Here is a 25,608-nt window from a genome sequence, read left to right as displayed (position 1 = left end):
AAAATACTCTTCCATAGCTTTCAAATTACTTTTATATTTTTCTCATGTTATTATCAAGAAATTGTTATTTACATAAGCTTTTCCAATTCCCCAGTCAGTCTTCCAATTCCTCTCAATTGTGCATAGCTACAGACTCTTGGAATTCTGCATTTATTGTCCTTCCTTCTCCATGCATGCAATGAACCATGTACATCTGTCATTAACTGAAGTACTCCCACTTGCTTCTAAGTTATAAATAGAACAGGCACTTCCCAGTTGTCTTCCTGGATCTGCATGCTGTGAAATACTGCATGTTAGCATTAGCTGCAATCCTTACAAATACTGGATTCATTTCACTTTACACATAAGATTAAGGTAAAAATTGTGTACCTTACAACTCCAAGAAAAGCTCTCAAGGTTTGAAGAAAAAACATTACTGTTCTCATGCTTTAAATCACTATTATGTGTTGTTATTGTTAAATGTCCCATAAATGTGTAGTTATTATAATTAACTAAATATGTTGTTGAGTTTATGTCCTACTCACATCTCCAAAATGTATTCCAGTCAATAAGGTACAGTGTCTAAATAACAATATCTGAAATCAACAACTCATCCTTTCAACTGTCTTATTTAGAACACTTTGTGCATCTGTGCTTCCACTGGAAACTAAAAATGTATCTTAACACAAGCCAAGGAGAACATCCAGAAGTAGCATGGCTGCTCAAGGCATTTTTCAGCTAACAGATATGAATGCCTTGGAGCTTTCAAAATTAGGCAATGTTTTCATCTGTTCAGGCTTCATCCTGCCTAGTAATAGTGCTATATGAAATTTTCAATTGGAACAATAGATTTATTACTTAAAACTAAACCACTTTAAGCATATTACAGTCACTTAAGAAATACTTTGAAATTAATTAGGACTATTAAAAAAAAGACAATCACAGGATATGAAAAGTTTAAATCTAGAAAAGCCTTTCACTTAAGTTGTTAGTAGTTGTGATGCAGTTACTAGTTAACATATGGATCTTCAGCTCAAATGAGTCATTAATTTCACTGCAGATGCTGTTGATGCATCTACCAGTCAAATACAATGTTAACTTGTTTCTCTGCCATTAGAGTGAGCAATTGAACATTTCACTCCTGACTGGTTCTTTGGCTTAAGAGTCATACTCTGAAATTGAAAACTGCTTGCTCCAACAAAATACACTCCTCAACAGAACCAGAAAACATTTAATTTCATTAGCCTCAAAGCACCCCCAGCTAGGTCAAAAGGAAAAAAGACAGCTCTGCGGAGCAGTAGGGAGCTTGAAGCTGAAATACTACAATCAAACCATTATATGCACCTTACTGATAATACCTGACTAAAATCTTCATCAAAAAGCCCATTAATCATTATTTCCCTAAATCCTTAAACATGGCTTTTTCATTAGAAACTACAGGTACTCACAACATATGAGCTCTACACTACTGCAAATACTGCAAATTCTGTCAACTTCATGCATGACAGAATGATCCCCAAAGTAACTCCAGTTTTCCAAATTCTAGTATAATCCAACAGACAGATGGATCACAGTGAATTTCAGGGAAGGCAGACTACCTAAGTAGCCATCAGAGTCTTCCCTACACTCTAAAATAATTAATTCCAGGTTTAGAGTTCAAGAAGGGCCAAAAAACTTCCCTAACAAAAATCAAAGCAAATATCTCAGTCTCCTAGAAGTTCTGGAATAGACAGAAGCAAGCATGTGCAAGCCAATTCCACCTGCACTCTAAAGTAACAAGGTATAAAGCAAAACAGATTTGAAGGTCAGATGTACCAGTGCCTTTCTTGTACAGCCTAATACTTGCTGCTCAGATGGGCCCAAAAAGATATAGGTACACAGAGTGGACAAAAAAGAACAGGAAAAAAAAGCAAGAAATGGTGAAAACTACATAAAAATATATCTATTTTAAGCTGAGACCAGCAAGCCAAATGAGACCTGGGTGCATTGTATTTTTCTTTGAACTAGAAGAACTAGAAATGAAGGAAACAAAGTTTTCCAAACCAAGAAGAAGTAGATGCAAGCTTCAATTTTAGGCACCTCCTTCCAGCACCTCAATGGATCAGCTCTCTGATACAAAGTATAATGGGAATTAGTTGTAGGCACCCAGAAAGTGAGTCACTTTTCCAGAATTAATTTAAGCAAAAATAGTTACTTCTGACAATAAATTTAAGCTGACTTCTAAGATCACAATAATTTCTTAGTAGCCCAGAAAGGCAACTGAAATAAGCAAAAATCTTTATTATGTTAATATAGAGCAAAGAAGAATTCACAGCTCTCACTCACCATCTGCAAACAAACTGGAAAGCTTTCTGTCCATTAAAAACCATATAAATATTCTTATTATTTAATTATATATAGTTAGATACATATTATATTAAAATTATACAGATATATAAATATATATATATACATACACACACACGCATAAATAAAGATGAACCTTGAAAGTTTCAGACAGAGAAACACTGATTCATCCTTCAGAAGGAAGGTATCAGTAAGGAGACATCTTAAAACATTCAGCAGAGCATATGTCAGGGAATTTAATTCTGTAGTTGTATTCCCTTCACAAGATTGATTTAAGCATAGTACTATTAATAAAATATAAATATATACATTCAATTAAAATATAATTAATTATATAATAGAGTTCCTTGAAGATTCTAAAAGAGGACTTGAACTAAAATACTAGCTAGGTTAGGACTTCACAGATAAGTACCTTGATACACTTTTCTTCAGAAGATAATTAGCATGTAAATAATCTTTAGTCTCTAAAATATATTTTAAAAGTATCAACCTTTTCCACTATGATGAGGTCTCCAACTTGTATGTCTGAACTCTTAACTTGCACTTTACCTTAAAAAAAAAAGAAGAAATGTAATCAACATTAATAAAGAATAACAAAAACATAAATCCCAGAATGCAAGTGTTATTTATATTAAGTGAAAATGTTACAATTGATACAAAACAGATCTCTGCTGAATACATTGATAAATACATTCCATCTGTTTGAATAAATAACCCAGTGGTTTAAAAAATTCCACTTTTGTAACCAGTTAGCTATTGTAGAAGTATTAGAGAAAAAAATACACATCACAGATGCTCAAGTCAGATCTATAGTAGCTGTAATAGAGCTGTAAAATTGGAAAGAGGAATCTTTCACATCTACTAGGCAGCACTTCTGTGTCTGACAAGAATTGTTAGGTTTATAGTCATGGGGCAGTCTTGCACACATGAGTTGTTATTCACAGCACAGTTACCAACAGGTACCTTTGCTTGACCACTAAAGTTCCTGATGTAATTGGCATTGTCTGATAATGTTGGCAATTGTAGCAGAAAAGATGTAAAACTCTCTAAAGTCAAATGCCTAAAGATTTAATTCTAGAAAAGAAAAATATCCAAAGCTGAAATAGAAGTTTTTCATTCTCTAAAACCGCCCATTCAGTAACTGCTGTGAACAACTCACTCAAAAACAGACACAACACATTTTCCAATTTAATTTCCATACATCTGTAGGGTATTATTATTTGTAAGACTCTTAAGTTTTAGCATTCTTATTTGATGGACTGGAAAACTGAGACACAGAAGCCAAGCTATTGCCCAAAATATGTTATTATTGATCTCATTAGAATTCAGGAGTTCTAGTCCCAGGTCTACAACTCCAAAATAAAGTGGCTTCCCTGAGTTAGCAACAAACCAAAACCCCAAATCCCCCAAGGATATAAACACACACACATATTTGAATAGCCTGCTGAGCTGAAACACACCCCCCAGAAGTATGATCTTCCCTCAGCAGAAATACTACCATGATTCCAAGCAGCAGGTATAAGATGGAAAGTATGTCAAAACATGGCAAGGTGTTAGAGCTCTAAATGACAAGTGGAATGAATTAGAACAGAAGACACAAAAAAGCACAGAATGAGCAGCAAGAAGTTTGAAGTTTAATCAAAAATACTGTGAGTGGCAGATTTGTCAATGCACAGCCACATCTCATTTATACCAAGTATAACAAAAAAAAAATGGGGTAGGATGCAAATCCATGAGACCTTCTCATTATAACTCTCCATAAAGAGAGACCATAATTCCTTATATTTACATTTAGTAAAAGGCAGTAAGATTCACATTATGAGTAATTATTTAGAGTACTTGCTCTTTAAACTTCACGCAAAAGCAGCAGTTGCTTTATGTCCACTTCAGTCAATAATAGATGTATTCCTGTAACAAATAGCTAATATTTAATATATTTTCCATTAAAAAAGCACTTCAAAAATGTGCAATGTCAGGAAAACCACAATTTTTGTTTGGCCTGTCTGCAAAGTTACTTCTGAGAGCCAGACTTTGCTACTGATAGTGACCTTTTACACTAGTTCCATTTTTCATTTCCATTAAGCACTTTCTGTCCTCTGCTCTCAAATATAAGAGAAATGCTACCTTCAATAGATAAATTTGTGAGGGGAGAGGAAGTAGCAGAAGACTGCAGAGATATAAAAAGCTGTAGCAAGAACATCAGCAATTCTCGACAAGAATTTTGAGATACCTATGGAAATTAAATTAGTGTCAATTCATCAAAAGCTTTTTTTTTAATTTAAAGCAACTAATACTAAAACTCAATCACTAAAGGAACAGTCTGACATAAAATCAACATATTTCACCTGCTTACCTGCACAAGCCTGTGCATTCTCCTTAAAATTTCAGAAGTTTTGACTAGAAGTGAATAGTATGTACCAGAAGAAACATTGTAACATTAGTTTGCTTTCTAAGTTTGCTGGCTTTACCAAAAGAATAGCATTACCTATATTGTTTTCCATTCTTCTGTTAACACTTTTCATCAATTTATCAGTCAATCACTTTATGATAGCAGTATCAACCACAAAAATTCTAGTACGAGCTATGTCAAGTCTCAGATCTACACTACCTATACAGTCATGTATGAGTAAAACTACTCAAGGTACTAACCAAATGCAACTACTGGCAATTTTACCACCTTAAACAATGAGATTTTCCAGTCAGCCCATAACTGCACCTACAGTAAAGACCAAAAGACACTAAGCCTAAAAGACCAAGAGAAGGTAGAACATTCATGTGCAACATGATGTAGGGCAGACATAAAGCAAAGATTTTTGGTGCCAAGTACACTAAGAGAAACCCACACTGCACCTGTGTTTGTATTTCATCTAGCAACTCCAGGAATGTCACTTAATGAATTGAAAATTTTCCTTATCAGACTGTTTTCTAGGTGGCTTAGTATAAAGGAAAATGCTCTCTTTATCAGACATTAACATGTTTTGTTGGATTATCCTGTACATCCTCACACATAAGGAAAAGGCCTTACATACATACAGGACAATTCTACAATAAATTTGAAAGGCAGGATACATTACATTAAATACTAAATGATAAAATGTGGCAGTAATTTAAAAGTGACTTAAAATTCTGGAAAGTCAACATAAACACTTTCTTTTAGGCTAGCAAAAATGAGACTCATTAGATACTATTTCAGAGAACATTAAAATAATGCAATACTACATATTCGTGAAGATGCATTTCGGAAAAAAAAGCACTGAATGTTATTCACTGCATAAATTATTTTTGCAAACTATTTTTTCTCTAAAAACATCTCCATAGCAAAACACATCTCACCATCTGTGTAATTACCAATAAAAAGTCCAAAGCTGTCAGAAGTGGCTGCGCATCCAGACTTTATAGTCCACCAAGGCGCAAGGCTTTCGCCTAAAGCAATGTATAAAATTATGCAGAACAGGAACACTAAAATGTGTCTGTAGTAAGTCATTATACTCCCGAGATAAACCAGTTTAAATGAACTGCAATGATTTGAAAAACTAATAAATATCTCATATGTGCTAACAAGAACTTCACACAAAAAAAACCAGGAAATGAAGTAAACAAAATGTGGGTATAAACTACGCTTCTTTTTATTAAAAAGTGTCTCCATCACCTGACTGCCACTCTTGAAAGAACAGACACTTCTGAAAATGGCATTTTCAAATTCTTTTTAAATTGCTATTACACCTTACCTATGGTACCTTTAATACTGTCTGAAGTACTGTTTGTGGAGTTAGTAATACCATTTGTCTCTAACGCATAAATACAAAACTCTTTTGACTGATGGCAGTGTAGATCATATGAAAGCTCTTCCTGACTGTCAGCATAATTAGAGTACACATAACATAACATAATGGGGAGTTGGAGGAGAACACAGCAGGCAGGCAGTGGAGGAAAACTTAAAGTTCCAGTGATCCCAAGGTGAGGATGCTGATTTTTCAGACCAAGTGCGGTCTGTAGGTTGTTCTTTCAAACTCCATCTTACGTAGTCAAGAAAGGTTAGTCTTTTACCACCAATTGTAAAACTCACAAAAAAGCTTCCTAGCTTCTCTCCTATGTGGCCTGTGTACTCTTGGGTAAAATTCTTCCTTATCCAATCTCCTCAATGCTGCAAAAAAGTGGAATAACAGTCCCCTTGATTTTTCCTCTCTTCTGGTTCTATTTAAAATTCTTTCTTACATTAAAATTTCAAATTCTGTTTCGGTTGATAGTACTGATTCTCTAATCAGATAAAATTTATGTAATTTAAAAAAAACTTTTCTGTTGCAAATGGTCTGAATACCAGGAATAAAATCATCCATAGGTCTGAAATGTTACAAGCAACAATGACCTAATGTTGTAGCTCTAGACTTATATATAGTGTGGTTTCTTAATGGACTGGCTTTTCAAAGCAGAGGGAGAACCTGTTCTTGAAGAGCTGAAATTCTAACAAAAAAAAATTGAAATCACTTTGGGTCTCCAGAAGAAACATACTAGCTTTCATACTTTTTCCTCTTGTACAGTAATTACTGGTTATTGATATTTTCTTAATTTCACACTATTTTAAATGCATGCTTTCAACTTTGTTACATTCCTTAATAGCTTTTAAGGATACAGCCAAGACCTAAGCTTTCACACTTGAATCCTGGATGGAATTATTTAATTGAACTTATGTCTCCTGACATTCAATTCTTCTTTTGCTTTGCAGGTTGCAGAGTGAGAGTTCTGCAACATGTTGAACATTATGAGATAAAGTGACAGATGCAGGAATCTTCTGCCACTAGTAGTTGTGACTATAAAAGTAAGTTATTCTTGATCTCTTTTTTTCTTGGAAACTGCAGTAACACTGCACAGACAAACTTCACTAAGAAAGGTTCAGAACTGCCAACTTCAAGAATGGAAAGGGAGAAAAGAAGAGTTAAAATTGCTTTACAATTTTATTATCTAAATAGGCTTTTCACAGGCTAATGAAATAGATAATAGCCTTTTTATAACCTTGAGGTGATTCTGCTTCAGAACTGCAGTCTTTTATAGGCACTTAACTGGTCATACCTAACTGCACAAGAGAATAAACTGTGTCAAAAGCATAACTGTCCTTTAGGTAAGAAAAACAGACCTCCCAAACCTGCATGCCCAGGTCTAAATTTTTTCCCAGTGCAGTCTTCTACTCTAGAAAAGGATATGCAGGTGAACTGCTCTGAAACAGAAATTCCTCCTTCCAATTTAAATTTGAATGCTGACTGAAAACTGTCTATTGGGGATCTGCAGAATTTCATATGCAGCAAAACAGATTTTTCAGCAAACATCTTGATAAGATTAGGACAGCAGAATTCCTCATACACTGAACAATGTAATATATTCGATACAATAAACAAGCATCAAGTAAACAAAGGAAAATAATCACATGACAGACACGAGACAGGTACACTTAATTGACTTGCTCACTTAAGGATTTCAATGCATTTACTGATTTGCATGTTTCATCACTTGCCATGAAGGGTTCAAAAAATAGAAACAATTCAAACTTTATGGTTAGTAGGTTCACCAACTCACAAAGTGCAAAGTTACACGCTGCAAATTCAACAAGGGGTGTCCATTCAACATGGTGAGCTTTTCCATGTTACATGACAAACAGGGAACTGCATATCACTGAATATCTCATTAATCAGAATTAGTCTACGGATGTTAATCTGGTCAACACCTGTCCAAATAAGTAACATTTGAAGGAGATGTCCCATTCCTCCTTGATTTCCTGTTCATTATTATTTTTAAAAGCTGATTACAATAAATACATATTCAAATTTTTTAATTACTAGAAAGAAATTCTAAGTCTTCAACAGTTACTAGCGTGAACATTGTTATCCTCAAAAGTTGACAGTTGTTACACTAGCAATATGCAAGTCATAAGACAGCATTCACATGCTTTACATGTTTAGGATTCCCCATGACTAAGGAAGACTCCAACAGAAAGTTTAGCCTGACAGATAGTCACAGACTTCCCAATTTTAATCTTCTGCAGCACTGTATAAAAGAAAAAATTAGTTTACAAATCAGCTGACCCACACTATCTTTATGGAAGTAATTAATCACAATTTAGATCCCAATAACTTCTATTGCAACAAATATGTTTATTTTCCTTTAGTAAATAGATAATTTGGAAAACAACTAACTAGATATTATTTTCATTAAATTTTCATTTTTATCAACCAAAACTGAACACTGAGCCTTGTTACTTTTAAGTTTTTCTACTGTCCAGTTTAAGCATGGGCAACCTGCTTAACATCCCTATGTCAGTTTCTCTCACTTTAAGATGGAAAAAAATAAATATTTCAAATAGAAGAATATAAAACTAGCACAAGTCATAAAATCATTAGGAAAAAAAAATGCTAGAGCAGTATAAAGTGCAGTTTCACTCTGAAAAGTGACTCTTAAGAATGGCATCAGTTTTCAGGCTTTTAATTAAATCAGTATCAAGTTTATTCATTCACAAGAAACAAAGTCTTCTTTCTCCAAATGATTAGGTTGTACTTTAGTATAGTAGACCTAACCAAATTTTTCCACTTGAAGAATACTGTCAATATGAAAAAATTAGGTAATTATATTGTAAGTTATTAATAGTGTATGGAAGCAAAGTACTTGATTTTATTAATTTACACAGATAAATAAAATAAACCAACATCTTTTCTAAACATTTAAAAATTTTTGGTCTAATATTATGATGGGAGGAAGTCCCATTTTTTGTATCAAAATTATACCTCTACTTTTCACAATACCTCATTATGGAAGAACCCTATATTAGGAAAAAAGTGAAATTTATGACTACTTATGATTTTATATATGGATTTATGGCAACATGTAGTACAACTGAGTGGTGACTGCAGTAATGTTTTCACTCTTAAAATTAGTTATTACTCAAAACATTGTTAATTCAATGATCACACATAATTGTCAACATGGGATTCAGAGTTCATTTTAAGCAGTTTTTGAATCTTTAGTTCTGTAGAAGACCAGTCTTCAAAAAACACATAAATTAGAACAAAACTCAAGTATGAATTCATGATGGCACTGACACCAAAATCTGAAAGTCAAAATGACAAACACTCTTGTAGGTTAAAAGCTGATATCCTTTTTTTTTAAAAAGGCGCATTTTTAAAGATTCTTTTTAATAAGTCCCTTCTCTCTATGTGTCAGCTCCTGATATAACTGCTGGGCTTTACCTATACACTACTGTATACTACTTTTAAATCTCCAAGGTGACCAAATCAAATTTTCATTGACACCGTCCTTGTTTCTAGAAGAAGCCACAAAATGAAGGGTTTTTCAAATACATATGCCCTCACAAAATATTTCATGAGCAGGGAAAGAGGAAATTGCAATTCCAAAACTTCTACTTAAATGCTGCTTAAATGTCTGTTAACTCTAAACATATGTTTAAAAAAGAGAGTCACAAAAGGTACCACACTTTGCTCTTAAAAGAGCAAATGCCACTCTTAACACATACATCACAAGGGTAACTATAAAATGTATATATGTTTCCCAAATTAAGAGTTTCAGATTACTAACACTGTTGCTGAATAGGGTAAGACTGTACTATCTGTTTCAAGGTGAGTGTTCAGTGGCCTACCATGAGAGATCTAAAAAATGAATAGGCTAACTAGAAGTTTAAATTACAACTTTGAAACAAAAGCCATTAAGAGTCCATTCCCTAACAGACTGTATTAATGACTGTAAAAAAGATCTGGATGCCAGCAGTGAAACCCTTGTGTTAAACAAATTATAGTTATGCCAATTGTCCCATATGCCAAATTTCAACAGCTGTACTTCTAAATCTTGATAACACTATCTCAGACTGAAAAGGAAAGAAAGAACATGAGACTATTTCCTAGAGTTGCTCACTTCAGGATGGAAACTCCAGAAAACAATGCAAGTAGCCACATGGCAAGGAAGCAGCATGAATGCCTCTCAGCTGCTAAGTTATGCCATCTCTAGCAAGACTGCTGACTGTTTACCTCCCAATTACTCCAGAAAATGGGAACATACAGAACATACTTGTGTTACATTACGAGCTTTTCATCCATTTATTTCCTGGAGAGAATATTATCCAGAGCTACTCCATGAGTTTAGTTTCTATTCAAGATTCCAAGAACTGGTGATGTTACTCTTCCCACTGACTTTCAGAAAATATTCACTAAGATATACTAAAGAGTGCACTGAAATGTATGTTAGGAAGAAGTAAAAAGAATTTACATTTGGCACAATGTCTGCCATATACTCTGCCTTAGGTGCAACCTTAAATTCCCTTAAACTTTCCCCTTTTAGAATTCGTATGCCAAGGAAAATCATTAACAAAGAACCCCTTTTGAAGGTAATAGCAAGGTCATATTGTAAGGTTATTAACTGGATTGATAATATTTTTTTGCCTCTTTCTATGTGGCACTCTGTTCTGAATCTAACAGTAAGAAGTGCTAAGCACACAAAAGTGAAGAGCAAGGCACAGTTCTCTCTTCTGCCCGTGTTTAAAATTTACAATATCCTACCAAATGTAATTGTCACTTCACATCTGAAGTGCTTCACTTCCTTAAAAGTCTTCACAAAAACTTGTTAAAGGTGTTGAGTCCAAAAAAAGTCATATCTGATTTCTCCTTTCATTAAAGAAAACTGGCTGTTCCATACTGCATGATCAAACAGATTTCAAATTACATGCAAAGATTCAAATTAATATTTTTATATTGAAGCTGACTTAAAATACACCTTCCTTTTCTTAGGCACAAATATATCCACCAAATCTGAAAAGCTCCAAGAATTTTAATTAGTTTCATTATTTACTACTCCTTTATTTCCTATATATGCTTGATACATAGTTAACAATGTTGTTGAGTTACTGTTCAGCATCAATTTCAGTGGTAAACTGCTCTTTGAAGTCAGGGTACTAAACAGCAGAATTCTTAAAAATATGTACGATTATATACATACACCTTTCTTTGACAAACACCCAAATATTTATCAAAGTTCCTAAACAGGCCAAATTTAACAAACATATTTGTCTAAGGAAAATCACTTGCTTTATTTAGTTGAATGTAAGTTTCATACTGAGTATTACAGCTTGAAACTATTAGTTATTTCTTTTAACTGAAAGCCTGCAAATGTATATACAAGAAAAAGATGAAATATTTTAAGGATTTATAAAATGGTGTTGCTAACCTCGTACTGTCAGCTTGCTATATAACTGTGAGTTCATTTCTTTGTCTCTCTTGTAACGTCGAAATTCATCAACAGCTTCCCGTACCACTGTGACCGTCAAAACAAATCCCTGTTAAAGACACAATTATGCAGTTCAGAATTCTCAGTGCTAGAATAGAAATAGACAAGTAGGAACACTACACAGAGTAAGAACATGTGCTCAGAACATTTACTTTTCTTTTTTTTAAATTTGGATTTGAGTCTTTTATTCAATAAGTTAAAATAGTATCTTGGTTTAGTCCAGGAAAGACAAAATCAGACTTGCACATTGTACTAATATAATTAAGTTCCAAATACATATAATTTAGACAGCATTTCAAAATGCAAAAAAGGAAGATGTTTTGGATTACCTAAATACAGCCTTTATAGTCTCAATAAGCTTATTTCCTTATCATCCACAAACTTTAGGGCTTTACCAAAAACATTTAAAAAGCCTCCAATTCTAATGTTGAAAAATTGCCTTGTGCCTAATACAAAGAAAAAGATAAATGGATGGCTAGTTCTATAATTTTGCATTTTAAATGTAGCTATTTAGCAACACATCACAAATATGGACCAAGGAAAAGGGGATTTGTTCTGAAAAACTAAGTGTCTAAATACTTGGGCTGCTCCTTTCACAGACAAGACTACTGCAGCTTCTACTGGAAGTGCAAAGAGTGCTTCACTCAGCTGTGATGGTCTCTGGCTAGAAAGGGTGGTAAGCTAAAAAACACAACAATTCAGGGGTAAGAACATATATTTCCTCTCTACCTCTCTAAACCTCCCCAGATCAGATCTTCTGGCTTAGACTCAGCACTTGAGTTTTTCAATGTTCACCAATGAAAGAGAAAGAAAATTTTTACCACTAAAAGGACCTTTCATTATTATAAGATGGATATAAAATTCAAATATTAACAAATCCACCAAGAAACAAGATTCTACATAATCTATCTAGCTTCAGACAGACACCACAATTTTATAGAAGAAAATGTATGCCATTAGATTTCTCTTACAGAAGTCCACAGTTTGCCAAACTTCCTCTAATGTCCCAGCAATATGAAAGGAGTGAAGGTGTAGAGTTTTCCTGAAAGTGTTGACTAAAATCCTCCTACCAATTTTAGCAATGTTTTGCAGTTCCAGACCAAAGTTCCATGGCTTATCCAGCTATGACCTTATAGTTTAGCACTACTTATTTGTTCAAGTTTACATTGGCTATACTTATAGTGGAACTACATAGAACAAAAAATGCCCTATACAAAAAGCATTCTCTTTTTATTCCACAGGGCATAACTGAATTTTAAAAATCAGATTTTCTCCCTTTCTAACAGCGGTATTTTCATATGCTTTGGCAATATAGATAATTAAGCAGCATATAAAAGGGCACTCCTGAAGCACCTTCAAACATATTTCTCATTTGCACACACTTTGTTACTAGACAGTAATCAAAACACAGAATGCAAGGTGTTACTTGCAAGAATTTACTCTAGCAGCCTCTTGCTGAGCAGCTGAGTACAGCTAACCTCATGACTATGAGAAACAATTTAAAAAGACACTTCTCTTTTTACTCACTTGCTCAAAGGAAGTTGATATTCTTCCAAAGGAGAGCTAAAATTGTGAAGTCAGTTTATCAAGGGAACCTCTCATCTTTCTTTAACTGTAAGCAGGTAAGTATTTTTAATGTACTGCCTGCAATCAAACCTGTATCCTTTAAAACTTTTTGTATGCTGGAATGGAAATGAGAAGTCCATTCCCTAAAGCAATTGAAAATAAATTAGCAAAATAGTCTTGTTTTAAGAACTTTGGGGCTTGATATAACTGTATCTGTGTTGTAAAAAACTGTTGAAACAAACCAAAGGCAAAAAAAATCCAAACAAAACAATGCACAAAATCCACATACACGATGAAAAAAATCCCCAAACAGTTCTAGCAATAGTCAGCTTCTAGTCATTTCGTTGTATGTATCAGGGAAAACAATTTTCCTTTAAAATGTTGAGAGTAAATACAAGTCATAGCTACTCCTCTGATTATTACTGAAGATTTATCAGTAGTTACATGTTCTTCAAATAAAACCTACAGTTATCTGAAGCACCAAAAACAGACCAACAGATCAGACTTAAATGTTTTGTTTTTTCCTCATAGATGCTTAGCTTTGCTCAACATTCAATTGCTGCCTTTTACCTGGAGGTTGATTATTAGTAGAAAAGCTATTAAAGTAGAATCAAGTCAGTTTAGCAAAAAAAACATACTGAGATACTGGTATTTTCAAGCTATATGTGAAAACTGGGATGCATAATTCAAAATAGCTTTGAATAAGACAAACATATTTATACAGAACAGATCACTAGTGTTCACAAAATACAGTATTTTCCCCTTCTTTGAGCAGGACAGAAATGAGCTGAGATGCTAAGGGTTTACTTGTTTCTTTTCCTTACTATCCCACTAATATATAGTGCTGTACACAGTACATCATGGTGAATAGAGCAACTTCCAGACAAGGCTGACTTCTGTCTTTTTTTACTGTGTCAGTGACAAAGATTTGTAAATATCCATTTAAAATCCCACTGTTGAACAAGCTTTCTATCTTGAAAGTGGTTTTTTGTTGTAGAAGAAGCAAAATTCTGGGAAGAGAGGTGGGAAGAACATCTAGGATGGTCTCTCTATTTATCCATAGTTAAAAGAACACGTTACAACAATTAAAACAATGAAATCAATCCAGAATATTTACTCTATTGACTTGTTAAGAACGACCTTTACTCAAGCAGTCAGCATGTCACAGTTCTTCTTGAATACTACTGAAAATAAATGCTACTGAAAAATACCAATTTTCAAAGAAAGTTTAAAACTTAAGTCATTTGCTCTTCCTGCCTTTAAACCTAGTGTGGAGGGACTAGGAAGAAGAAGAAAGAAAAGGTAATGTTCTGGTTACAAATAAGAAAATAATTCCAAATCATGGCATTATAGCTGGCAGACTACCAAAAAGGTCATCTCTGACAAGAAATCAGTTTTCAAACCATAGGAAACCTGAGTCAGAAGCAAGTGGTTTGAACAGTCTCCCAAGAAAATACTGCAAAGAACTCAATAATAAAAAGATGTATCAAAAGAAAGTCAGTGCAACTGGCAGGGTGATCAATTAGATGAAGCATGTTTAATTAATAACTTCTTTTCAAGGAACAATTTCCTCCTGATTTATCCACGACTTAAAATATTTTATCTCAATTTTTGTGAGAAAAGGTTGTGATCAAAACTGATACAGAAGGAATGCAAAAAATTTATGCTCACAATTCTGGCCTAGTCTGAAAACACAAAATAGTCACCAAATAACAATAAATTGAAAGATATTTAACACACAAATTACCTATGTTACCCAGTAAGTTTCTTTAGTAGCTGGAGCTTTTTTTGCTGGTTTTTTTAAACTCTTGAGTGACCAGCAGGCAGCATGGAGCATTACACACTGACACGCTGGTTAATAAAAACAACCTCTCCTGTGGGGCAGAGGCATAGCAGGCAAGTGGAAGGGAAGGCTGTTAAAGAACAGCTTTCAAATAAGCATTTTACTTCTGTTATGTTCTTTGACCCCTGTAGTTTACCAGTTGCAGGTTTATGCAATGTACACAGACATGAACCTTTCATTGATATTAAAACCCCCAAATTTCTAGTTAATAGTATTTTTCTGTTTACCAGAGGAGCCCAGTACGTGTACAGGTAGCCTATTTTCAGTGCTGGTACAAACTGTGAGCAGGACACGATGAGAAAATAGAGATTCAAGAAAAACTTGAACTGTTCATATAAAACCTAAAAGGAAAAAGAAAGTAGATAAATGTCTTAAAATTCCCAATCATAATATACATAAAGTATACTTTTTCATGATAGGAGATATAAAAGCATTATATGTCATACTGTTATAGATGTCATTATTACAGTACTTATATAGCACAATATATTATATAACATCACACACTACTACATTATTTTAATATTGTACTGCTATTTTTATATTATATTGTTATTTTTGTTGAGAAAAAGCCATTGACAGTATTGCCTCTTTTCACCCTAAAAAACCAATTTGCTAAATTTTGAGAATTTTGAAAACTGGACTATGTATCAAGATCACTGTACAAAGATTTAAATATTGGTATTAAGATATATTTATTACTAAATCAAAGATTTGGTTTAAACTCAGAGCTAATTATCCAACTTTTAAGTGAAGCCACAGTAGACTTATCACAGAATACATTCTCTCATACTCAAAAGCAATGGCAGATGCAGAGATTCCTTTGGTAATTAAAAGCACCACTTCAGCAAGCACACCTTCTCAAGATTGCTTTGGTTGTAATTACAATGTTAAGAACATTATTCACTTCATAGAATTTTGAATCTTCAAAGTCTTCACATATTTCTTCAGTAAGCCAGGGTAATATGGCACCCCCAGTAGCATTAAGAGAAGTGGTTACTGGACTTGGAACACTGAGACTTAAGAAAATGAATAACCAAATACTTAAAAGATAAAACATTGAAAATAGAACAAAAAGCCACATTCATGGATTGTCTCTATCTTTTCATCTTAAAATTCAGTTAATATTACAATGACTTTTGCACAGAAATTAAAGTTATTTGACTCATATTTATTGCTCCTACCAGTCCAACATTATTAATTAATTATGTAAAAACATATGTGCTAGGAAAAAATATTCAGGAAAGTTCAAAGCGTCATTCTGGCAGGCACAACAAAGTACTGGTACCTCAAAGCTGTCAGTTCAGCTAGAGACTACTGAAACAGCCTCTAAGCATAAGATTTTTTTAAAGAGCATGGAATGCTATTTCATGACATACCAATAAAACTATAAAGATAAAAAAGTGAAATCAGAAGTTGTCAAAAAGGTCAGAGCGTTCTTACAAAAGACAAGTATTTCAGGCTCAACCTGCACCTTATGTTGATCCTGATGAAGTTCATACACTCATTTCTGCTAGTATGTTTAACTATTTACAAAAACTTGATACACACGGTCAAAGAAAAGTCCAGACAGTACTTTAGGAGGTGCAGATCTTGTAGGAGAAGGTGGAAATTAAAAAGCACCTTCCTACAAATTTTTTGAATCCTGGCAGACCACTGACAGTTCATTCAATACAAAGCTAAGCACTTCAGCCCAGTTAGGCAAATTGAAAATTCTCCAGCTACATAAAACTAATGAAACTACTGCCTCGAAGTTCAGGAGAGGTATCTTCAAAACCCACCCATCACAGAAGGTATGTTTTATGAAAACTCATGCAAAATTCATAAGCAGCTGTATCAAGATGTATATGAAATTGTAAATGGAAATTGAACAGACTGGTATAAAGGAAGAAGCAGCAAGTATTTTATGGAATGTTCAGAAATTTGCTGATAGTTTGGAAATGTTACAGCTCTTTTAGTCAGCAAGTAAAATTCTGTTAATCTAAGCATTATTTTAAGTTTGTATTTGGATATGAAATCATTGAATATTACCCATTGCCAGCTTCAATGTTTAAAAAACTATAGAAGAAAACATAAAATTTCACATGATGAAAACCTCAACCAGAGAAGACCATTGGAGTCAATATTTATGATTTTGTTATATTTATGGATTTGGAACCAATACAGTGATGTTCCCTACAAATTACTTCTAGTAAAGCAGCATAAAAAAGACAGCTACACAATATTTTAATAAATGAAAAGTCTTACTTTATATCTAAAATTAAAATTTGAAAACATTTCATTTTCACCAACTATTAGGCTTTACATTTAGGATTTCACTTCATTTTGAACTTACTATTGAGTTTTCAAATACTAGCACCAAATTAAAAATCTGACTTCACCTAGTGGGTAAAACCAAGATTTTTAAAAGATCAGAAAAGAACAAACATTCTCTTTCACAATAGGGAATTGCAAACTATGTCTGATCCCTATAAGGAACGCGAATCTTGTTCACGATTTGTAATCCACACTGCAGACTTTGAGTTGCAATAATCAATGGCTTACTATATGCTTAATGAATTTTGTGACCTTTAGGAAAGCATATGTGGCTTAACCAATTTCAGTGTATTTAATAATTTAAACTTTGGAAGAAAACATTTACTTTGTCCAATAATGATGAGAATATTTTATCCACATGTGATAAGTGACATTTTATTTTCCTGACAGGAGATCAGTCTTAATTACAAGACCATTTTTTTGTTGTTGTTGTTTTAATAAGGAAATGCATTACAAAACACCTGCCAGTCTTTAGACTAAAGAGGCCAGAAGAATAGAATCAATACTCTTATAAATCAGCATGATCACTTAAATAAAAAATTTAAGTCAAAGCATTCAATGTATTCAAAAGTACAAGACAGTCTTTGCTATGGGACACGCGACTCTTGGATGGTATTTGTAAATATATGACTAAAAGTGTAATACTAAAATTTATAATATCACACTAAGATACATTTTTAGGTTTAACTACTTAAGTTTCAAAAATTGTTTCTCTGTTGCTAACTTTCATTATAACAACACTTTTAAAAAAAACTATAAACTAGACAAAACTGTAATGTCTCTTTTGTCTTCACATACATGGTGTATAGTACAAGCAAAAAATTGAAATTAAGGCACAATACGACTTCTTAGGAAAAAAGACTTTTCACTCCACAACAAAAGTATTTGCTGAAGAACTGCACTCGAAGTCAAAAATACCTGCAAAAAGACTGCAATAACAAATGCAACTCTGAAAAGCATTAAATTAGGCTTACTTGTCATACAAATTGAAGATGTTAGTTGGGTTTGTTCTTTAAGGAGCTGTCCATTTTGTAATTCATTATTTATTATACTTTCAACAGCAAGGAGTATGAGGAAAGATCCATGGGACTAAATTCAAATTTTCAACTATTTACTTCTCAAGTGAAATCAATCCTTTGCATGCAGAACTGCTTCTTTTTTATAAAAGGATTACAAATTTCTAATGCTGAATAGAAAAGTGCAAAGAAACTCATCTCAAATTTCAAAAGCTTCATTGAAATCCAACTACTCAAACTGCAATTAAGTACATATTCCTTCAAAAACCAAACAATTTAATAAAAATGGAGCCTTGCTCTCAAACTGTTAATTTTCATTGAAGTCATTGAGACAAATATAGAAAAAGGAACCTGGTAAAATAAAATTAACTTTTGTGGATTAGTCAAAAAACACTACAGAACATACAGTCAAGCAGAACACCAGAAAATGTTTAGTGGCCTTACCCCAGGTATAAAGGTAAAGATGTTGTACTTTTGATTTTTTATGGCATTTTTGGGGTATTTTTCTTCACACTTTTCAGGACACCCAAGCCACACTGTGCGAGCCTTCAGGTCTTTCTTTCTTCGACAAATGTTTATGAGCCAATCAGAACAACTGAAAAGAAAGACAATAGTTTATTTTAAAACTAAAAATGTACTACACAAGATCACAATTTCCAAAGCTGGAATTCCCGAAGGCAAATACCTAAGAAAACAGGCTAAAAAAATGTTTGCCATATCTATATAAGCAAGCTTGATGTTAGCTTCTAATATTTAGGGCAATTCAGAGTACTGAACTCAACCAGACACACACACATAAACACCTACACATTCTTTGTAGAAAATCCTAATAAACTAATGAGAAGTTTCACTACATCACACCCTGATACAGGTTAAAAAAATTCAAGTTAATAAGATTCTGCATTATGCCTTATAGTCTTTTGGCTGAACTCTTTATCTTGGATTACTGACATTCAGATTATGCTAATGATTGAAAAGGAACTAAGGCTTATGTTTGATACAGTTCAAAAGATTTCAGCAGCTTTGGATACAATTACCACATAATTTGCAAATCTTCAGCTTCCTCCATACCACTGCTAATGCCATACAGCCAAATGTTAAAACAAACAAACAAACAAACAAACCAAACCTAACAAACAAAACCAGAAAACCATGCAAAACAAGTCCACTACATAAATGCAGATTGCACAATGACCTGCAATAGGGGAACTTCAGTTCACAGAAAAAAGGAACAGCATCCTTGCCTAACCAGTTTACAAATCTACAAACCATGAGCAGTGAGATAGAGAAGGGCTCACAGCAACGTTTAAACAATTGCATTTTGGACAAGGATACAGGAACGGTGGGAAGGGGGTCACAACAAGGAGGAACAAAAGCTGGCAAATGGAATGATGCCTCTGAGGCTCAACAGACTATTTACTAACAGCCATAAAACAAGGAACAAACATGGATGTGACTCAACTCACATAATGTAATCAGCTTAAGTACTTGCTAGTGCTATCTACAAAGGCAGAAAGACTACCCAGAGACCATTTGCAAAGAAAAGTAGCTTTGCTGTACACTGCATACTCTTGATTTACAATCCCATACATTAAAGGAAAAATTATTTGTAGTTATCTGTTAATACAGTGAGCAGGTGCCTAAATCAGGCTGGGCATCTGTTTTAGACAAGTGAATCAGGAACACTGAGCAGACAGGCCTTCCATGCTCTTCACCTACTGCAGTTGACTGAGCTGATAACAACAGATTTCAGCTACATCAGCTAATGAAGCAGACATGAGAAACAATTTCTAGTGAGGTTTCTGAATATACTGGCAGTATTTTTGATGCAGCAAAAACATTAAGAAATCCTTACAAATTTTATTCACACAACAGGTAGAATTTGGCTGAGAACAAAAGAGAAATTTAAAATCAAATCACCTCAGCACTGTATACTGGACTCATTCTGTATAGTCAACCTATTCATATGTATTTGTACACACCTGTAAGAAAACAGAAGTCACAGCCAACAATGACATGTCAAGAACAACCTCCAAAATTGAACTAATTTCACTCTGAGAAGAACTAATTGCACTACTGCTTGAGTGCACGTCCTCTATGGACTCCTGGTGCTTTGAGCACCCTCATCCAGTGTGAGATGTTGGTACCCATGCCAGGGATGCTGGATTAGATGACCTTTAAAGGTACCTTTCAACCAAAATCATTCTATGATTCTATGTCTCTAATACAATTTAACTCTCAAGACATTCATTATAAGAAAAGTAAAGGAACATACTCTTGGACTTGATACAGTTGGAAAAATCATAATTGCAAAGTAGCTTATATAAAACCAAAGTAATTTCAGTGAAGGTCTCAAAAGCTTTATTTAGAACTTACTGGGTAATTGACAGTTGAATATTTCATTTTTTGGACCACAAAAACACTAGAAGAGAGAGGGGTACATGCAAAAAGCAGATCAGAGTTCAAGGCTGTCTTGACAGATTAGAAAACCTAAGAAAGTAGCTGGAAGACATAGAATGGAGTTGAACAGCTACAAGTGCAACACAATTTACAGAGAAATAACCAACTACACAAATACATAACCAGGAAATGCTCAAAAACCAGGTGGCAGCTGAGTTACTGCATGAGAATGTTATACATGTGCAAATCTGTTCAGTGTGGACAAGAATGCTTGTAGCAAGTCATGAATGTATTCCTTTCTCTCAGGCAGTGCTAGCATGATCTCAGGACCATTCTGAATACCAAATTTCAACAAACAGGCCTATTGGGAAAACAGAGACCACACACAAGAGCAAGAAAACAATTACAGGTCTAGAAAGCAGGGCAGTCTGACTACTAGATACACCAAAAGAAACAAAGCTGTTCACAGAAAGCTGAGTGTAGACTTAATATGGTTTCAAGTATGTAAGAACCAGCTGCAAAGAGGAAAGGGACCATTATTCTCTAGGTCCACCATCATTAACTAATGACAGACCTTCAACTGCAGCAAATCAATAAGCAGGGTGGGCATAACATGGATAGATATTGAGCAAACTCTTTTCATGATAGGGGTGGAGGAGACACTTAAGGAGGCTGGAATTTCTGCAGATCACTAAGATGTAGTTAAATCAGACATCAGTGGTAGATATAATTCATTATGTACAGGCAAGGAATCAACTGGAAATCTCTTAAGGTCCTTTCCTAGTCTGTTTATTCACAATTACAGAATCATGAAACATACAAATACTGCAGGTAAGGAAGACTGATAGCTTACATTGCCATAACGCCTATTAAAGTGTGCTTGTGTGTAGTCTACATAATCCCATGCTTATTACAAATTAATTTTTCCAAAGAATGGAATTCAAAGTTGTTGGCTCCTTTTAAAGAAAATTAAAGGTTATGTCAATAGCAAAATTGTTAATAGCAACAATAACATTGTTATGGAAATACCACTACATCAATACTCACAAGCTGACCTTTAAAATACTTCAATTTTAAATGCTGGATTCTTAAGATTTTCTCCTGAATTCTTAAGATTTTCTCCCCGAAACTGTCACTATGGGATGGACATAAACATGCAGTTATTTTTGCTACAAAAATGAAATGTCCTGTCATCAGCTTCTCCCAGTCACTTTAAAATAGTGACAAAGAATTACTCTATCACAAAAACTATAAGTGTTAATTCAGCTTTCAAAATTCAGCCCTGTAATTTAGTAACATACAAATGAGAAACATTATTACACTTGTCTTTAAAGCAAAATAAACAGCAGTCTTTCCTTTTCATGATTCCACAATCAGTTTAATGACTGTGAACAGATCCTGCTGCTGCCAAAATGTCCAGTACCTCCCTCCCCCCATAACAAAGGTGTGGATTCTTGTTCCTTCCCTTGTGCTGGCACAAATACTTATGCAACTGCATGGGAAAACTAGGCCTGCAAATCAATCCAGCTGTAAACTAATGCAGAATAAAAGGGGATTATTTTCAGTTATATCCATCGCCAACCTTTAAAAATCTAAAAAACTGTAAAAATAGTTGAAACAATGCAGGTGATATGTTTGCGGCAGAAGAATGATTCCACTCAGTGCCAACTTGATAAAACTGCTCATGGCATTAAAGCTTTAAACTTGCTAGTTTCCAGGGCAGGCATGTGGAGACAGAAGAGACAGCTTAGTTATACAGGAGAAGTGTAAGAACAGACCTGTAGGAAAAAAGTTCCAAGAAAAATAACTTTTTTTCCTGGAGAAAGTGAGCTAGCATGACAGATCTTCCTACAGTCCCATAGACAGAAATTCCCTGACAATCTTTGAAATCCAGCATTGTTCAATCAGTTTTTGAATTTGAACTGCAAACAGACGGAATATTTGATTAGGCATAGTCTCTTTTGTAGAATCCTTTCCTCAGACATTAAGGACTTCCCTACTGCTAAAATGAAGCATTCACCTAAAGCAACATAAGTACACTGCCTTCTCTGCCACAGTCTCCCCTCCTTGAAACTACTTATTTTGATACAGATCAACAAACACCATCAAGACCATTAGATTAGTAAATGCAAAAAGTACAAACACAAGAGTCATGTCTGGGAAACAACTACAATACCTTTGATAAAAGGTTTGACTGGCACAGAGCTAACAGTCAAGTTCTCAGATGTGAGAAATCACAGATTATGAAAATATTACAGGTTATGCCCAATCAATATTGTCATGGTTCAGATGAGCTTTACTACCATAACATTAGAAATCAGTTAAATTCTTGTATTTACAGTTTCAGGAGCAATTACTGCTTTATCACAGAAAGAATACAAGGTGGACATGCCGGCCTCAGAAATCCTAATCAATTTACATTAATTAAAAAATTTAACACCTATGAAGTCTACCCAATTTTTTTTTTTAACTCAGATTGTCACCATCCAACACATTGATAATCTGTTCTTGAATTAACATTCCCCAATACAGAACATATTTTTGAGCGAGGGTATAGACCCTTTCATGGGCTTTCTGTACCCAGTAAATTTGTATAATAAATGAGAGTAGCATTCTCCAAGCTTCAAAACGCCTAGAAACATAATGTAACACGCAGCATGATTGAGACACACTTCAGATTTTTTCAACTCTTATGTAAAACCACATATAATGCTAGGGATTCAGCAGTAAACAAAATATAAAGTGCATCCTTGTTTACCGATTTAAGTTTGTATTTCAAATGCCCTTGCCTAGAAAATTCAACACATGTACAGAAAGTCTTTTCCTGAAACTGGTTGCAAGCTGTATTGTCTGTATCAATATAACAGACTGTATGTATAAAAAATAACCAAATTTATAAAACAACTTCAAGGCATATCTATTAAATAGCATTTTACTAACCTACTTTCTAATGTATTATTTTAATGTGGAGGAACAATAAGCACTGTCTTCATATTAGCAACCAATACCATATTTAAACTAAAAACAGCAACAACAATCCACCAACCAAAAAAACTCCCCACCAACAAACGAAAACCTGGAGTAATTGTTAAATAAGCACCCTTAACTTTTTCATAAATAGAGCATATCTCTACAAGTCAAAAGCTAAAGTAAAAGTCTCAACTGACTCCGCAGCTCTAATAATAAAGGCTTTTTTTAAATTTTCTCTTTTCATTACTTTTATCTTACAAGCTTAACTGCCAGTATCTTTCACAAAACAGCATTTTCATCAGAATGGAAAGATAACATAAAAGCTCTATATTGTCTGCAAGGGTCAGCTTTTCCTTATTAGGTTTTAAGTAGCAGAAACTAGTTCTGCAAAGAAAACATACTGTAATTATTGTACTCAACAGGTAGCTTCAGTAATCAGGCCAAAAGCAACACAGTGGTCATGTCATTCTCAAAAGATCAGCATTTTCCCATGCTTCTGCATAACAAATGCGTTGCAGATTAATTGAAAGCGTACAGGCCATCTTAGAGCCCAAATTAATCCGAGCATTTGATATCCCCTTCACTTCATATGGAAATGCTATTCAATGGCACCATTTTCATAGGGACAAAGTGTTTTTTGATAACAAGTGGAATGTAAATCTCATGAGAAAGAAATCAATCCAGCCCAAAGAACTCCAGAGTATTGATCTATGTGCATTATAATTTCACAAGCTTGAAGAGAATTTGTAAGTTAAAGAGGAAATGATTACAACCACAAAACAGCTGCTATATCACAAAGTTTTCTTTTAACTGTGCTATGAAAGCAAGAAATAAGCAGTTTCTGAAGTTAAAAGTTATATTGGTTGAATTAAGTCTTCAGTTTGTTCAAAATCAAAGAAAACATTTGATTTAATTATGATGCTTTTCTTGCAAATGGAAAAACTTGCATAGAAAGTTCACACCATTCAGATGTGATCAACAAGTGTATTGTCTAAACTGAAGTTAAAAGCTGAATAAAAGATTTTTACAAAATCATTTTTCAAGTACAAAGAACTTTGTCAAACCTTCCATATTTGCTCCTGAAAAGCAGGTAAAACTTTTTAGACTAAAGAGTAAGAGTTTGTGATGTAGCAACAAAAATCTATAGAATATAAAATTCTAAAGCTGCAAAGTAAGAGATGGAAAACTTCCTCTCACAAAAATGAGATTAATCCTAACAATGCAAGACAGACCAAAACTCCTACTGGGTATGGGGGTTTTTGTTTGTTTGCAACATGTAAAGTGATTTGGAACACAAACACAAAACTTTCGCTGAGAATCCAAAAGAAATCAGGGGCCCCCTGAGCTTGGCTTCAGAATAATGCCTAGTCTTTTTGTGTTCATCTTTCTGTCACAGCTGTGAAAAATTTACAATTTCATTTAAAGCACAACAAGACATTCTAAATGTTGAAGCAGAGATTTCAGCCTCACCCAGATGCAGGTATGAGGTACTGATTTCCATAAAAATAGGGTGAAACTTTAGGTTCTGTTTAACTGAAACTTTAAGTTCTGTTTAAGTCTCAGACTTCTTTAATCTTACATCACATTTAAAAGAAGCCTGCTTGTCTTCTGGAAAAAAAGTTTCAGTTGTTCCTTTAACTTCCATACACTAACACACAAAAAAATTGTTTTCTAACATGCTCCTCTCCATTTCAAGTGTGAAGGCATCAACACACAATTGTATCCCAAACCAATACTTCACACCACATAAAAACACTACCTAATTCTACTACACAGTGAAAGTAAATACTGTGGGTGTAACAATACAGTAGCCTCCAAGTTTCCTGCATGATTTTTTGTATGATCCTAGGTAACTTTATCAACTGCAAATTGGCATTTCAAAAACTCAACTATTTT

The 25,608-nt window shown here is 34.0% G+C and overlaps 1 protein-coding gene across 2 annotated transcripts in view; it reads right to left on the bottom strand.

The window, feature by feature from the left end:
• Window positions 1-25,608, bottom strand: part of ATP9B (ATPase phospholipid transporting 9B (putative)) — a 154,481-nt gene that overhangs the window by 111,176 nt on the left and 17,697 nt on the right. For both annotated transcript variants that reach the window (XM_039712256.1, XM_039712257.1), the window contains exons 3-6: window positions 18,787-18,937; window positions 15,238-15,351; window positions 11,542-11,650; window positions 2,816-2,874 (exon numbers count right to left, since the gene is read on the bottom strand). In XM_039712256.1, coding sequence (XP_039568190.1) covers window positions 2,816-2,874; window positions 11,542-11,650; window positions 15,238-15,351; window positions 18,787-18,937 — 433 coding nt within the window. The remainder of the gene's footprint in view (window positions 1-2,815; window positions 2,875-11,541; window positions 11,651-15,237; window positions 15,352-18,786; window positions 18,938-25,608) is intronic.

Source organism: Passer montanus, unplaced genomic scaffold, assembly GCF_014805655.1.
Source record: "Passer montanus isolate IOZ18808 unplaced genomic scaffold, ASM1480565v1 scaffold26, whole genome shotgun sequence".
NCBI classification, from domain to species: domain Eukaryota; kingdom Metazoa; phylum Chordata; class Aves; order Passeriformes; family Passeridae; genus Passer; species Passer montanus.
Note: the sequence above shows the minus strand (reverse complement) of the source record. Positions and strands in the feature narration are given on the sequence as shown.